The sequence below is a fragment of the Bufo bufo genome, chromosome 6 (assembly GCF_905171765.1).
Source record: "Bufo bufo chromosome 6, aBufBuf1.1, whole genome shotgun sequence".
In the NCBI taxonomy this organism is placed as follows: domain Eukaryota; kingdom Metazoa; phylum Chordata; class Amphibia; order Anura; family Bufonidae; genus Bufo; species Bufo bufo.
In genome coordinates, this window is record NC_053394.1 from 273,281,909 (window position 1) to 273,299,816 (window position 17,908).

Consider the following 17,908-nt stretch of genomic DNA (forward strand, 5'->3'; position numbering starts at 1 on the left):
CACACACTGCTTCCTGTGAACTTTGTATCTGCACACAGTCCATGCTGTCTGTATACTTTTTTTTTCCCTGAATGTTGCCTGATTCCAGGGATCTATCAGAAATGCAGAGGAGCATGGATAAGAACAGCAGATGGACATCATAGATCTGGATGCGTGAAGGCTTCATTTCCCTGACATCAAATTACTGCACCTCTAGAGCTGCAAATCCGCTTTAGATATGAACATGACCAAGCCTCAGCTGTTCCAGGCACAGTCTGCAGGTTGTGTTATAACCATCTCTCAGACACAACCAGTCCCTGGCCTTCAACATAAGAACCAAACCATTTCCAATACTCCAGAAAGCGACAAGAAGCCCTTTTACCACCCTGCTCCTAATGCTGAATGTGACGGACAGTGGAGCTGCAGCGGTGTCATCTTAGATAGAAGTTCAGGAATTGTTATTTGTCAAGGAGCTGTATTTTTTCCTTTCCTGAAAAAAGGTGAAAATCATTTTGCTAGTCCTGATTGTACTGTGCTTTTTGCTAATGACTTGTCATCAGACTTATTGATTCAGGTGGAGAGCACCTATCAACCACAAACAAACACAAGTGGTAGTCATGTCCATAACCATGCTCTGGAACAGAGATCTGCACTTGGACTTGTTCCCATGTCAAAGACAAAAAGTGGACATGTACAGGTCCAAGCAGAACTTCTTATGCTTCTGCCTTGTCCAGAGTTTCAAAAAGCATTTTCAAACCTGTTCATAAAAGAAGAGGGCTGGGTGTTTTCCAGTGAGGAAGAGAAGAATGAATATGGCGAGTTTCAGAAGGATCTAGCCTACCTTCATTGGTTTGCTATTTTGAAGCTCCAAAACCCATTGCCCAATTCTCATAAAATGGGTATCATGGATTCCTCCAAGCTGGTAAAAGGCAGTACAGTATACACCTGTGGCTCTCCATTTGGCTCATTTTACACTGACATCTTTCTGAATACCATGACCAAAGGTATCCTAAGCAATACCTCTGGAGACAGAAGTGTTGTACTGCTGACTGATGCCCGCTGTTTGCCGGGCTCTGAGGGTGGTGGAATATTTTTGTTAGAAGAAGGTGTTTTGCATTTGATTGCCATCATAGTGGCACCTCTCTGCTGGAAGACGAATGAGTGGGTGGGATTGACTGTGGCTTGTTCTGTTAGCCATATACTTGACAACATCCGTAAAGTTCTTGGAAGGACAGTAATTGCTTTAAAAAATGAACTGAGATCTTTGCAGCTAGTGGACCACTGTATGCCTAAGGTTATGGGTCCAGGATCAGTAGAGCATCTGATGGCATCAGTAGTTCTGGTGGACTCAGGCCAAGCTTGGGGGTCTGGTGTTTTATTGAGCCCAAAGTTAGTATTAACATGCCGACATGTGCTTAGAAATTCACTCAAAGTGTCTGTTAAGATCTACCATCCTAAAAATCCAAGTGAGCACCACACCTATGAAAGGTAAGTTGTTTTATTATTTACTGCACTTTTGTGGCTTAAAGGGCTTCTGTCACCCCCCCCCCCCCCCCCCCCCAATTTTCAGTTTTTGACTTATTATATCTGTTAATGTAAGCAGATTCCATATATGCCCCTCTTACCTCGGGCTGTGCAGTAATTACAGTAAAAAACGTACTTTTATGATATGTAAATTTCTTCACTACCAGCAAGTTGGGCGGACTTGCTGGTAGCCGCCGCATCCTCTGTTTGAAAAAACGCCCCCTCCTCCACTCGATTGACAGGGCCAGCGAGCGCTCTCCTCCTCTCGCTGGCCCTGCCTGCAGCCTCAAATCCCGCGCCTGCGCGGGAAGACTTCTCTTCCGGGTGTAGGGCTGACATCATCGGTGCAGGCGCACTGAGGAAGGAGCGGCCAAGCGAGCGTCCTTCTCTCAGATCAGAGCGCCTGCGCTGAATGAGGACCGGTGCGGCGCAGGCGCGGGATTTGAGGCTGCAGGCAGGGACAGCGAGAGGAGGAGAGCGCTCGCTGGCCCTGTCAATCAAGTGGAGGAGGGGGCGTTTTTTCAAACAGAGGATGCGGCGGCTACCAGCAAATCCGCCCAACTTGCTGGTAGTGAAGAAATTTACATATAATAAAAGTACGTTTTTTACTGTAATTACTGCACAGCCCGAGGTAAGAGGGGCATATATGGAATCTGCTTACATTAGCAAATATAATAAGTCAAAAACTGAAAGTTGGGGGGTGACAGAAGCCCTTTAAATAGGATGCAGATCTTGTTGTACACACTTTGTGCGGTAAAATTTGCAACTTTTCCAAAGTGGCGAGACAAGGGGGCGTGGTGTGGGGCAGAATTGGGCAGGCCGATAGGACCAGCTTATCATTTTCCACGCCTGTTCTGGCATGGAAAATGGCTTAACTCTACGCCAGTCCTCTTGTTGGTGTAGATTTGAGTCTGTTGCACGGCCTGTCAAATGAAGCGCCAAACTTATGTAGAGGCCTGCACAGAGGGACTTGATACTGGTGTGGAAACCGCTGGTCTTAATAAATTTTCCCCAAATTTTGTAATTTTTTATGTGTCAAAATACAGTATATAAAAAAATCTTCAAATTTTCCAGTTCAATGCTCGTGAGCAACTTTTATCTGATGTGTATGGCAGGCTCAATACTACACACTTTGATAAGTCTCAATGGGGGAGATTTATCAAATTGGTATAAAGTAGAACTGGCTTAGTTGCCCATAGCAACCAATCAGATTTTACTTTTCATACTCCAAAGGGGCTGTGAAAAATGAAAGGTGGAATCTGATTGGTTGCTCTGGGCAACTAAGCCAGTTCTACAGTACTTTAGGCTGGGTTCACACTTGAGCGTTTTACAGCGCGTTCAAACGCGCTGTAAAACGCTCAACACATGAAAACCAATGCTTCCCTATGGCCCTGGTTCTCACTTGAGCGTTTTACAGCGCGTTTGAACGCGCTGAAAAACGCCCTACGCTCAAACAAGTTCTTGAGCTTCTTTGGGGCGTTTTGACGCGCGTTTGTGGCCATAGGACACTGCAGTCAATCACACAAACGCGCGTCAAACGCGCGTTTACTATTGCAAAAAATGTGCATAAAAACGCGTGACAAAAACGCGCGTAAAATGCGCTCAAGTGTGAACCCAGCCTTAGAGTTCTTCTCTTGGTCTGTGGGATAGGGGCGTGTACTCCTTTAAAAGGCTTGTCTCACTTCAGCAAATGGCATTTATCATGTAGAGAAAGTTAATACAAGGCACTTACTAATGTATTGTGATTGTCCATATTGCCTCCTTTGCTGGTTTCATTCATTTTTCTATCTCATTATACAGCAGCAGCGGTGGCCGTGCTTGCACACTATAGGAACCTATATGTGGCCCCATGTTGTAGGTGGCTCTAAATTGACAGAAGGCGATGAAACACAATTATGCAGGGAAAACAGAAGTAGGCGGGGCCAGCAATACTGTAGTGCAGCACAAAATACCGCCCCAGCAGAACCAAATACAACAGTGCAGCACAAAATACTGCCGCCCTTGGCAAAGTATGGAACTGTATCATCATCCTGAGGATAGTGATACACGAGTTCAGGAGGGCACTTGTGGCCCTTGGCATTGTGCATGGCAAGTATCTGATTATCCTATCATTAATTAACGGTGAAAGTAGGGGTGGGCGATATAGGCGATATGCGATATAAATTTGTGCCACGATATGGATTTTGAGCATATCGCCTATATCGCATGATCGCGCTCTCTGCGCGCACCATCTTCTCCTGAGCCGGCACAGTGGAGAAGGAGAGAGTCCCTCCCTCCCCACTGTGCGCGGCTGCCGCTGACCACCAATGACAAAAGAGGAGGAGGGGAGGGACTGACAGTAAATCATTGAGTTTTCTCGATCTCAGTGAGCACGTGAAAACTCAAATCCGATGGTATATTCTAACCCCCAGGCGTTCCCATGGTGACAGGGACGCTTGCCTGGGGGTTAGAATATACAGGGCCACGCCGCTCACAGGAGAACATTTAAAAACTAATCAGTAACTTTAACTTTATTAATTGGTGATCTCTTTACTGTATACCTTACTTTGTCTTAGCTCCGGTAACAGCAGGCAGTGCGGGCGGGCGGGCGGCGCTCACTCATTGACGTCACGCGCCTGCTCCTCCCACTAGGCGGCGCAGTCGCGTGACGTCAGTGAGTGAGCGCCGCCCCCCGCACTGCCTGCTGTTATCGGAGCCAAGACCTAGGTATACAGTAAAGAGATCACCAATGAATAAAGTTAAAGTTACTGATTAGTTTTTAAATGTATTCCTGTGAGCGTCGGGGGGGGGGGGGGGGGGATCTGTGGATGGCACCGTTTAGGGGAGGGGGGGGGATCTGTGGATGGCACCGTTTAGGGGAGGGGGGGGGATCTGTGGATGGCACCGTTTAGGGGAGGGGGGGGATCTGTGGATGGCACCGTTTAGGGGAGGGGGGGGGATCTGTGGATGGCACCGTTTAGGGGAGGGGGGGGGGGGATCTGTGGATGGCACCGTTTAGGGGAGGGGGGGGATCTGTGGATGGCACCGTTTAGGGGAGGGGGGGGGGATCTGTGGAGGGCACTGTTGAGGGGAGGGGGGGGGATCTGTGGATGGCACCGTTTAGGGGAGGGGGGGGATCTGTGGATGGCACCGTTTAGGGGAGGGGGGGGGATCTGTGGATGGCACCGTTTAGGGGAGGGGGAGGGGATCTGTGGAGGGCACCGTTTAGGGGAGGGGGGGGGGATCTGTGGATGGCACCGTTTGGGGGGGGATGTCTGTGGATGGCACCGTTTAGGGGGGGGATGTCTGTGGATGGCACCGTTTAGGGGGGGGATGTCTGTGGATGGCACCGTTTAGGGGGGGGGGGGAATCTGTGGATAGCACAGTTTAGGGGAGGGGGGGGAATCTGTGGATGGCACCATTTAGGGGAGGGGGATCAGCTCCCTGCTGCTGTGTGCACAAAGCACAGGGCAGCAGGGAGAGTGTAAAGTCCTATTCACCCTAATAGAGCTCTATTAGGGTGAATATGACAAGGGTTCTACGTTCTAGCCCTTAAGGAGACTAATAGTTATTAAATAAAAAGTAAAAAAAAGTTTAAACACGCCCCCCCAAATATAGAAAACAATATATCGCGACATATATCGCACATGCTTAAAATTATATCGCAATATAGCTTTTAGGCCATATCGCCCACCCCTAGGTGAAAGTATCAGATCATTATGCACCCAGCCAGCAGCCAGGGTGTTTTTGTCATGGAGTGCGACTTTAACCAACCATAGTCAATCATCATCCAATGATAAGGGCATGTTTTTGGGCCCAGTGGCCCATGTGCCCATGCTATTTCTTCACCCTGGTTTCCATTTATTTACTGTGTTTGTTTTCATTATCAGGTATTCTAGAATGTGATCATGTTGATTCATTTTTCCATTTTCAGGTACCAGACCATCAAAGGTCGAGTTTTGTTCGCCACAGAAGCATTTTCTCCATATGACATTGCAGTGGTGGAACTAGAAGAAACTATTCATGATATTACTGAACCAGTCTTGGCATCTGGATACTGTACAGGTTTGATACGATTTCTTTAAACTGCATTAAACCAACAGATGGGGCATTTACATTTAAAGGAACATTACAGTATATTCAAATACAATATCTAAACTTTTGTACATGTGGTTACTTTACATACATGTAACATGGTTGCCGCTTTTAAAGAGGTTCTCCTCAGTATAAACCAGTATTGTTTGATATGAGAACCCCATCGATACGGCAAACAGGTGAATGTTGTGTCCTCTTTGTTGCTCAGGCAGGCATAGTGGCTCGTACAAATGGGCGGTTGTCCTGAAACTCACCATATTCAACTGAATGGGATGAGCTGCACTCAAACAAGTCACTATGCCTGTGTAAACAATGGAGGGGGAACGATGTGGGATAAAAGAGTTGGACTCCTAACTATCAAACATCCATGCGTTAGGGTACTTTCACACTTGCGGCAGAGTTATCCGGCAAGCTGTTCCGTCTGCATGCAAACTGACAGCATTTGTAGACTGATCCGGATGCGGATCAGTCTCACAAATGCATTGCAGGAACGGATCCGTCTCTCCGTTTCAATTTTTTTTAACATTTATATCGGTCTGCGCATGCGCAGATTGGAAGGACGGATCCGGCATTCCAGTATTTTTAATACATTTCAATGTAAATTAATGCAACTGATCCAGAATTTTGGACGGAGAGAATACCGCAGCATGCTGCGGTATTTCCTCCGTCCAAAACGCCATTCAGTGACTGAAGTGAAGACATCCTGATGCATCCTGAACGGATTTCTCTCCATTCAGAATGCATGGGGATAAAACTGATCAGTTCTTTTTCGGTATTGAGCCCCTATGACGGAACTCAGTGCCGGAAAAGAAAAACGCTAGTGTGAAAGTACCCTTAAACAGGTTGTCCACCTTTTGTGGGCCTTTCGGTTAGATTCTCCCAATGTTGCTGGACCAGCGAAGGGAAGCATACTCCATAGGATTTCGGATCCTTCGATCTCCCACTCCAACGCACTGGTCCTGCTCATTAACATCCCATTTGAGACGAAATAATGCAGTGGGGAGCAGGTAAGTATATACCGGTACACCCAGCAAGTTGTCAGTCATGGGGGCCCAGTGATGCATGTGTGAAGAGAAGGCTGGCCTGGAACGGTTTGAGGAACATGACAAAAAGGTCAGTGTTGACTTGGCTTCCAAGGACCCCAGATCTCAATCCAGTCTAATCCTTATAGGCCCCACCTTAAAACATCTTGATGAAAGAAACCATACAGGCCTTATGTAATTCATGCCTCAATGGATCAGAGCTGTCTCAGAGGTCAAAGTGAGCCTACACAATCATCATTTTATGGTGTATCTACATACAGATATATTTTTCAACTTTCCATCTGAATAAAAAAATGTATACATATTTATCTAATGTGATTCCAATATGTGTAATTTTTTAGCAGAATGTTGGTAGACGTCTGGACTAGGGTTGTCCCGATACCACTTTTTTAGGACCGAGTACAAGTACCGATACTTTTTTTCAAGTAGTCACCGATACCGAATACCGATACTTTTTTTAAATGTCATGTGACCGTTTTGGGGGATCTGTGGATCTGTGGATGACGCACTGTCATGTGGGGGATCTGTGGATGGCACTGTTATGGGGGACCTGTGGATGGCACTGTTATGGGGGACCTGTGGATGGCACTGTTATGGGGGATCTGTGGATGGCGCTGTTATGGGGGATCTGTGGATGGCGCTGTTATGGGGGATCTGTGGATGGCGCTGTTATGGGGGATCTGTGGATGGCACTGTTATGGGGGATCTGTGGATGGCACTGTTATGGGGGATCTGTGGATGGCACTGTTATGGGGGATCTGTGGATGGCACTGTTATGGGGGATCTGTGGATGGCACTGTTATGGGGGATCTGTGGATGGCACTGTTATGGGGGATCTGTGGATGGCACTGTTATGGGGGATCTGTGGATGGCACTGTTATGGGGGATCTGTGGATGGCACTGTTATGGGGGATCTGTGGATGGCACTGTTATGGGGGATCTGTGGATGGCACTGTTATGGGGGATCTGTGGATGGCACTGTTATGGGGGATCTGTGGATGGCACTGTTATGGGGGATCTGTGGATGGCACTGTTATGGGGGATCTGTGGATGGCACTGTTATGGGGGATCTGTGGATGGCACTGTTATGGGGGATCTGTGGATGGCACTGTTATGGGGGATCTGTGGATGGCACTGTTATGGGGGATCTGTGGATGGCACTGTTATGGGGGATCTGTGGATGGCACTGTTATGGGGGATCTGTGGATGGCACTGTTATGGGGGATCTGTGGATGGCACTGTTATGGGGGATCTGTGGATGGCACTGTTATGGGGGATCTGTGGATGGCACTGTTATGGGGGATCTGTGGATGGCACTGTTATGGGGGATCTGTGGATGGCACTGTTATGGGGGATCTGTGGATGGCACTGTTATGGGGGATCTGTGGATGGCACTGTTATGGGGGATCTGTGGATGGCACTGTTATGGGGGATCTGTGGATGGCACTGTTATGGGGGATCTGTGGATGGCACTGTTATGGGGGTTCTGTGGATGGCACTGTTATGGGGGATCTGTGGATGGCACTGTTATGGGGGATCTGTGGATGGCACTGTTATGGGGGATCTGTGGATGGCACTGTTATGGGGGATCTGTGGATGGCACTGTTATGGGGGATCTGTGGATGGCACTGTTATGGGGGATCTGTGGATGGCACTGTTATGGGGGATCTGTGGATGGCACTGTTATGGGGGATCTGTGGATGGCACTGTTATGGGGGATCTGTGGATGGCACTGTTATGGGGGATCTGTGGATGGCACTGTTATGGGGGATCTGTGGATGGCACTGTTATGGGGGATCTGTGGATGGCACTGTTATGGGGGATCTGTGGATGGCACTGTTATGGGGGATCTGTGGATGGCACTGTTATGGGGGATCTGTGGATGGCACTGTTATGGGGATCTGTGGATGGTACTGCTATGGGGTGGGATATCTGTGGATGGCACTGTTATGGGGGATCTGTGGATGGCACTGTTATGGGGGATCAGTGGATGGCACTCTTATGGGGGATCTGTGGATGGCACTCTTATGGGGGATCTGTGGATGGCACTGTTATGGGGGATCTGTGGATGGCACTGTTATGGGGGATCTGTGGATGGCACTGTTATGGGGGATCTGTGGATGGCACTGTTATGGGGGATCTGTGGATGGCACTGTTATGGGGGATCTGTGGATGGCACTGTTATGGGGATCTGTGGATGGTACTGCTATGGGGTGGGATATCTGTGGATGGCACTGTTATGGGGGATCTGTGGATGGCACTGTTATGGGGGATCAGTGGATGGCACTCTTATGGGGGATCTGTGGATGGCACTCTTATGGGGGATCTGTGGATGGCACTGTTATGGGGGATCTGTGGATGGCACTGTTATGGGGGATCTGTGGATGGCACTGTTATGGGGGATCTGTGGATGGCACTGTTATGGGGGATCTGTGGATGGCACTGTTATGGGGGATCTGTGGATGGCACTGTTATGGGGGATCTGTGGATGGCACTGTTATGGGGGATCTGTGGATGGCACTGTTATGGGGGATCTGTGGATGGCACTGTTATGGGGGATCTGTGGATGGCACTGTTATGGGGGATCTGTGGATGGCACTGTTATGGGGGATCTGTGGATGGCACTGTTATGGGGGATCTGTGGATGGCACTGTTATGGGGGATCTGTGGATGGCACTGTTATGGGGGATCTGTGGATGGCACTGTTATGGGGGATCTGTGGATGGCACTGTTATGGGGATCTGTGGATGGTACTGCTATGGGGTGGGATATCTGTGGATGGCATTGTTATGGGGATCTGTGGATGGCACTGTTATGGGGGATCTGTGGATGGCACTGTTATGGGGGATCTGTGGATGGCATTGTTATGGGGATCTGTGGATGGCACTGTTATGGGGGATCTGTGGATGGCACTGTTATGGGGGATCTGTGGATGGCACTGTTATGGGGATCTGTGGATGGTACTGCTATGGGGTGGGATATCTGTGGATGGCATTGTTATGGGGATCTGTGGATGGCACTGTTATGGGGGATCTGTGGATGGCACTGTTATGGGGGATTTGTGGATGGCACTGTTATGGCGATCTGTGGATGGTACTGCTATGGGGTGGGATATCTGTGGATGGCACTGTTATGGGGATCTGTGGATGGCACTGTTATGGGGATCTGTGGATGGCACTGTTATGGGGGATCTGTGGATGGCACTGTTATGGGGGATCTGTGGATGGCACTGTTATGGGGGATCTGTGGATGGCACTGTTATGGGGATTTGTGGATGGCACTGTTATGGGGATCTGTGGATGGTACTGCTATGGGGTGGGATATCTGTGGATGGCATTGTTATGGGGTGGGGGGATCTGAGGATGGCATTGTTATTTGGTGGGGGATCTGTGGATGGTGCTGTTATAGGGGATCTGTGGATGGAACTGTTATGGGGAGGATCTGTGGATGACACTGCTATATGTCATCCACAGATCCCCCTCATAACAGTGTCCCCCAATACACCGGGCCCCGCCGCTCACCGAAGTATTTATAAACGTGAATCCTTATCCTGTTATTAAGTTGAACTAACGCTGCCCTCTCCCATGTTCCCCTGTATCCCCACAGCACTTACTTAAGCTTCCATAGCAGGCAGAGCGGACGGCACCAGTAACGTCACTCACTGACGTCGCGCGTCTGCTCCGCCTGCTTCATTCATAAAGTGGGCGGAGCAGGCGCTCTACGTCAGTGAGTGACGTTACTGCTGCCGTCTGCTCTGCCTGCTATGGAAGCTTAAGTAAGTGCTGTGGGGATACAGGGGGATACAGGGGAACATGGGAGAGGGCAGCGTTAGTTCAACTTAATAACAGGATAAGGATTCACGTTTATAAATACTTTGGTGAGCGGCGGGGCCCGGTGTAAGAGTACAGTGACTGCACCGGGCCCCGCCCATAGTTACGGACTCCAGCCCCTCCTCTCTCCCGATGCTGCATCTTTGCCGGGCCGCAAAAATATTCATTGCGGGAAAAAAGTATTCTATTTATGTATCGGGGCGGGGTATCGGCGGCTGAGTACCGCCGAGAAAACTCTGAATCGGTCCCGATACCGATACTAGTATCGGTATCGGGACAACCCTAGTCTGGACCATACAAAAAATGCATGCATGTCTATTGTATATATTAGTTAAGATAAAATCTGATTACATTTTTGCACAAATCTACCAGGTGAAGATGTCTATGTTGTCGGATTCGGGGCTTTTGGTGAAAGATGTGGCCCATCTGTGACATCTGGCATGCTGTCAGCTGTGATTTCTGTGGGTAATGTCCCAGTGATGTTACAGACATCATGTGCTGTCCATGGAGGTTCTAGTGGAGGACCATTGTTTGCTGCTGAGTCTGGACAGCTTCTAGGTAATAATTGTGCCACCTTCTAAGGTTCTTAATGAATAGGTAGGCAGGTAATTCTCAGAAAAAGATTGAGGCGGGAAATTGTACCTCATTTTGTTCCAGACAGGTCTCTAGACTCTTCACTGCATTTTGGCCCTCCCACTTCCAGAAGTCACAGCAGCTCGCCCTAGAATAATTAATGTAGTGTCCCCCACAGGGGAGTAACTATAGGGAAAGCGGCTGCTTTGGGACCTAAACTTAGAACGGGCACACCCAGGAGGAGGACTAAAAGATTTTATTGTAAGATTTTATTCCCCCTCATACAGGAAGTACAGAATTATTAGGCAAGTTGTATTTTTGAGAATTAATTTTATTATTGAACAACAACCATGTTCTCAATGAACCCAAAAAAGTCATCAATATCAAAGCTGAATATTTTTGGAAGTAGTTTTTAGTTTGTTTTTAGTTTTAGCTATTTTAGGGGGATATCTGTGTGTGCAGGTGACTATTACTGTGCATGATTATTAGGCAACTTAACAAAAAACAAATATATACCCATTTCAATTATTTATTTTTACCAGTGAAACCAATATAACATCTCAACATTCACAAATATACATTTCTGACATTCAAAAACAAAACAAAAACAAATCAGTGACCAATATATCCACCTTTCTTTGCAAGGACACTCAAAAGCCTGCCATCCATGGATTCTGTCAGTGTTTTGATCTGTTCACCATCAACATTGAGTGCAGCAGCAACCACAGCCTCCCAGACACTGTTCAGAGAGGTGTACTGTTTTCCCTCCTTGTAAATCTCACATTTGATGATGGACCACAGGTTCTCAATGGGGTTCAGATCAGGTGAACAAGGAGGCCATGTCATTAGATTTTCTTCTTTTATACCCTTTCTTGCCAGCCACGCTGTGGAGTACTTGGACGCGTGTGATGGAGCATTGTCCTGCATGAAAATCATGTTTTTCTTGAAGGATGCAGACTTCTTCCTGTACCACTGCTTGAAGAAGGTGTCTTCCAGAAACTGGCAGTAGGACTGGGAGTTGAGCTTGACTCCATCCTCAACCCGAAAAGGCCCCACAAGCTCATCTTTGATGATACCAGCCCAAACCAGTACTCCACCTCCACCTTGCTGGCGTCTGAGTCGGACTGGAGCTCTCTGCCCTTTACCAATCCAGCCACGGGCCCATCCATCTGGCCCATCAAGACTCACTCTTATTTCATCAGTCCATAAAACCTTAGAAAAATCAGTCTTGAGATATTTCTTGGCCCAGTCTTGACGTTTCAGCTTGTGTGTCTTGTTCAGTGGTGGTCATCTTTCAGCCTTTCTTACCTTGGCCATGTCTCTGAGTATTGCACACCTTGTGCTTTTGGGCACTCCAGTGATGTTGCAGCTCTGAAATATGGCCAAACTGGTGGCAAGTGGCATCTTGGCAGCTGCACGCTTGACTTTTCTCAGTTCATGGGCAGTTATTTTGCGCCTTGGTTTTTCCACACGCTTCTTGCGACCCTGTTGACTATTTTGAATGAAACGCTTGATTGTTCGATGATCACGCTTCAGAAGCTTTGCAATTTTAAGAGTGCTGCATCCCTCTGCAAGATATCTCACTATTTTTGACTTTTCTGAGCCTGTCAAGTCCTTCTTTTGACCCATTTTGCCAAAGGAAAGGAAGTTGCCTAATAATTATGCACACCTGATATAGGGTGTTGATGTCATTAGACCACACCCCTTCTCATTACAGAGATGCACATCACCTAATATGCTTAATTGGTAGTAGGCTTTCGAGCCTATACAGCTTGGAGTAAGACAACATGCATAAAGAGGATGATGTGGTCAAAATACTTATTTGCCTAATAATTCTGCACGTAGTGTATATAGTGATACTGTAAGAAACGTCCAGAGCGGCTTCTGGGCCTCATCTGAGACAGCGATCCTAACTAGTCACAGCAGATGCACAGGAGGAGGGGGTTGCAAAGAATTTGCTGGAGGGGGGGCCCCGTTTAAAAATTTGCTGTGGGGCCCAGTAATTTCTGGTTCCCCAAAATGAAGTATAACAATATGCAACTGTTTTACCAGTATTAAAAGAATTGTCCCCTTCTGAGTATTCACAGCAGTGTCTCACTCGGGCGGTCATACTAGAGCCTTACCAGTTTTACTCCAGGAGTCACGGCAGTGCCTTTCTCCCCCTTTAAAGTTGCAGCAGGTTCTCCTTTTTCTTGTAGTCACATCAGGGCTCCCAAGGCCTTCTTTTTCCCAATAGTCACAGTAGAGCCCATCCTTTCTCAGTGTAGTCACAACAGCTCTCAATCCACCAGTACACAATGTAGTACACTGTCTTCCCCCACTACTTAAAGTACTTTCCACAGTTTTCTCAGCACTGTACCCCTAACGTTAACATTAGTTAGATTATCCCCCTTTCCCCCAGGGACTCCTCTTTTCTCCAGTACTCACAGCAGTTGTCCCTTCTCCCACGAGTAACTATAGGGCTTACCCTTCACTAATTAGTCACAGCAGGGTTTCTCCATATTTATATCAGGATCTTGCTCCATATACTCAGCATGCTTTGACAAAACACCCTCTACAGGCAAGTAGCTTCATCAGGGCAACCAATTCTGGGGTGATGTCCCTGCATCAATCTGTGCTACAATGTGATAACAGGATGTTCTGTAAGAATATAAATATTTCTTTTTTTGTCCCTTTTTCTAGGTATTGTTGCAAGTAACACAAGGGACAACAGTACAGGCGCAACATATCCTCATTTAAATTTTTGCATCCCGATTACTATTGTCCAGGCTGCCATTCAAAGGTATAGGCAATATGGGGATTTAAGAAGTTTTGGAGAGCTTAACAAGGCTGCACATGCAATACAAGATGTCTGGCGTCTGCAAAGATCACCTAAGAAAGTGTTTCAGAGCAAACTCTAAGCAGAATACAAGTCCCTCAATACTACAGTAAATTAATACCTTCTACAAATTAGTTTTTTTGCATTTTGGTGTATCTTACAGTTGTTTAAAATTGTGGCATCAGTTTTTCCATCTACTTTGCGAGGTTTGACAAGAAAGTGACCAAGCCTTCACCCCTCCACCCCCCCCCCCCCTATTTTTGGCCCTGTTATGTATTTTTTTCCATATTAAAGTCATGTATGGATCTCAAATAACCTGCCTTGTTTTTGATGGATAATACTAAAAAATTGAAAAAACATTTTTGGATTGGATATTTAAAGGAACCTCCACACTTCTTAAATTCCAAGAATAACAGCACTTAAAGGGGTTGGCCACTTTCTGGTTATTGTTGATGTGTTTGTGAGATGATTTTAAGGCATTTACTAATATAGTCCTTGTTAAAATTCTGTACCTTTTTCTATATTTTATAAGGCATGCCCCCTTGTTTGCCAAGTCTTTTGTGCTGTCCACATAGAGGTCCCGTCCATAAGATGGCTGCTGATGTAGGGTCATGTGACCAGGCAAATCGCCTCCATGTGATGACTCCTCCATTCAAACACATTGCACCTGCTGTCTGTACTTGTTCTGTTGGGAGTTTAGTGCAGGTGCAGTGTATTTGAATGGAGGAGACATTAATTGGGCGGGTTTGCCTAATCACATGACCCTTCATCAGCGGCCATCTTGTGGACAGCACAAAAGACTTTGGAAACAAGGGAGTATAACATGAAATATTACCTTATGAACTATAGAAAATGGTGCAGAATTTCAACAAAGACCATATTAGTAAGTGTCATATAATCATCTTACAAACACATTGGTCAACAGTAACCAGAAAGTGACCAACCCCTTTAAGGAGACGTTCTTCACCTCCTTTTCTTTTTATTAACAGTTTTAGCGTGCTTCACAAAACAATACAACATATGCAGCAAATCTGAGTCCTTAGGCATGTACAGAATTCATATAACGGACTGGATGTAGACACACTGTCTCTTGAACAGATATGACTTGGGGCTACTCCTAAGGACCTAATCTAAGTAACACCACAGGTTTTCCCCAGTCGTCTCCATGACAGCACAAACTGAGATTGCCTTCCTCTGATAGGACAGGAAAAAACACACAGGTTAAAACCCCACCCCCACCCCTCATCGCCAGTGTTTTTTCCTGTCCTGTCAAGGAAGGAATGCTAGAGAGGTGCTGGGAGCCCTTCTGGGTTCCCTAGTTTTTTATTTCGATTTTTTTACCCTTTTTCTTCTCACCCTGCTACGGCGGGGTGTCACCTGTTAGACCGGAGGTCGGTTCCGGGGTCCGGCTCTCCCTCATCCAGGCACGGTCTATGCCCGGATCACCCTCCCTCATGGTGATCCCGGCGAAGTTCCCTCTGCGGCGGCCCAGGCGGGCTTAAAGGTAGGGCGGCTGGAGCGACGCTGCGACGCGCTTCCCTCCAGTCGCCAGGTGATGACGTCAGACGCCGGGAGGCGTGGCCAGCGTCGTGACGTCACGGAGGCCGCGGCCGGCGCCAAATTCAAAAAGGTAAAGCCGATTCAGCCGCTCTGAGGTCTCCACGGTCACCCTACCTGCTGACAGCAACGCAAGTGGACGGGAGCTGAGAAGATGAGCGCCCCTACCACCACTGGCTCGGGTCCTGAGCCCCCTACCATTCTGGGCGGTGTGAGTAGCCTGCTGGCACCCTTTCATATTGCTTATTTTTCCCTGCAGTGGTTGACCCTTTCCTCCCTTGGTGTTGCAGGGAGAAAAGGAATCTTCCTCCTCCGTTAAATCCAGACCCAGGAAGTGCGGCGTCTGTTCTAAGCGCCTTGCTTCCTCAGGGTCTAAGTTACTATGTAAGGACTGCACCTCTACCGTGGTGAAGGCAGAGTCCTCTAGCTTCATGGAGGAGATCAAGACTCTGGTCAGAACGGAGGTCCAATCAGCGTTGGCCGCTAGGGACCCCCCTGCCTCCCCTATACCCCAGCCCGGTCAGGGCCGCAGACCACCCTCTTCCAGAGGCCTGGACTACTCCGGGAGTGATCTGGACTCGGCCGACTCTGTTTTGTCAGATGCGGGGACTTCGGCTAGATCTCAGGAATTGGAGGAAAGTAGTGAGTACAGGAGATTCCTCTTTAACCCAGATGATATAGAAGAATTGATCCGAACCATCAGGGCTACTATTAAGATGGAGGTCCCTAAGAGGTCCAAGTCAGTCCAGGAGGAGATTTTCGGGGGTTTAGGGGAGAGGCACAAATCGGTGTTCCCGGTCCCGGACAATATCCAGAAGATGATACGGGCAGAATGGGAGAAGCCAGAGAAGGGTTCCTTTATCCCACGGGGCCTCAAAAGGCGATACCCCTTCGACGAAGCGGACTGTGCCGACTGGGAGGCCATTCCCAGGGTGGATGCTCCCGTTGCTAAGGTAGCGAAACGAACGGTCCTTCCGTTTGAGGACGCAGCGCAGCTCAAGGACCCTCTAGATAGGAAAGCCGAGAGTCTGCTCAAGAGAACCTGGGAAGCTACAGCAGCTCTCCTAAAACCGGGGGTAGCAGCGACATGTGTGGCTCGTACACTCGCAGTGTGGCTTGAACAACTAGAGCACCATATAGCGAATAAGTCCCCTCGGGAGGAGATCCTGGATAGTATTCCTCTTCTGAAGAAGGCTACTTTCTTCCTTGCCGATGCCGCTGCAGAATCGGTTAGGCTTTCTGCCCGCACGGCGGTTCTGTCCAATACCACCAGACGGGTACTATGGCTTAAAGCCTGGTCGGGCAACACCGTATCGAAAAACAGGCTGATATCTCTACCCTTTCACGGTCAGTACGTGTTCGGGTCCGACCTGGACAAAATCCTTGAGAATGCCACGCACCGTAAGAAGGGCTTTACAGAGGACAAATCCAAGTCCAGGAGACAGTTTTTTCGGAGGCCCCAGCAGGATCCCAGGGCCGATAGGAGGATGATGGCTACAATAGACCTCTCCAACGCATACTTCCATATCCCAATACAGGTCCGTTCCAGAAGATATCTGAGGTTCGCGGTGGAGCAAGGCGGGACAGTTTGCCACTATCAGTTCAAGTGCCTCCCGTTCGGCATATCATCGGCACCCCGCATATTCACCAAGGTGATGGCGGAGGTCGTAGCCTCCCTAAGCAAGGAGGGGATAATAATCGTCCCTTACCTAGACGACCGGCTAATAGTAGCAGAAACCTCAGATCTCCTTCACAGACACATCCAAGTGGTTCTCTCGCGCCTCCAGAACTTGGGCTGGTTGATCAACCGGGAGAAGTCCGACATGTTCCCAGACCATCGGAAGGTATTCCTGGGTATTCTCTTGGATTCAGTTCTTCAAAAATCTTTTCTCCCTCTGCTAAAGGTACAGAAGCTGAGGTCAAGGGTCCTCCACTTCACCAAGCAGTCCCGTTGCTCAATAAGGCAGGGCATGGAAATGCTGGGCCATCTCACCTCCTGCATCCCCGCGGTAGCCTGGGCCCAATTCCATACGAGACCTTTACAGAAGCTGGTTCTAAAGCAATGGAACGGGTATCGATCATCCCTGGACCAGGGGTTGTCAGTGTCCCGGGAGGTAAAGGCTTCACTGGGCTGGTGGCTCAAGACCAAGAACCTGGAATCGGGAGTTCCATGGAGGCAGGAAAGTGTGTTTTCCCTCACGACGGACGCCAGCTCTTGGGGCTGGGGGGCCCTCACGGCTTCGGAGACTTTTCAAGGGATTTGGTCCGAGGACCAGAGAAAGATGTCCTCCAACTACAGAGAACTCCGTGCGGTGTGGGAAGGCCTCAGGTCCATCCAAATACAGGCCAAAAATCGCCACGTCCTGGTCCATTCGGACAATTCCACAGCGGTGGCATTTATCCAGCACCAAGGAGGAACAAGACACGGTCATCTCCAGAGGCTCTCAGACCGAATCTTCCTTTGGGCAGAAAAGAATCTACAATCCCTTGCGGCAGTACATCTAAAGGGA

At 48.3% G+C, this 17,908-nt stretch overlaps 1 protein-coding gene across 1 annotated transcript; it reads left to right on the top strand.

Moving 5' to 3' along the window:
- Positions 1-14,140, top strand: TYSND1 (trypsin like peroxisomal matrix peptidase 1). Its single transcript, XM_040436627.1, has 4 exons — positions 1-1,467; positions 5,417-5,547; positions 10,823-11,008; positions 13,706-14,140. The coding sequence occupies exons 1-4, from the start codon at positions 218-220 to the stop codon at positions 13,921-13,923; spliced, it is 1,785 nt and encodes a 594-aa protein (XP_040292561.1). The 5' UTR covers positions 1-217; the 3' UTR covers positions 13,924-14,140.
- The last annotated feature ends 3,768 nt before the right edge of the window (positions 14,141-17,908 follow it).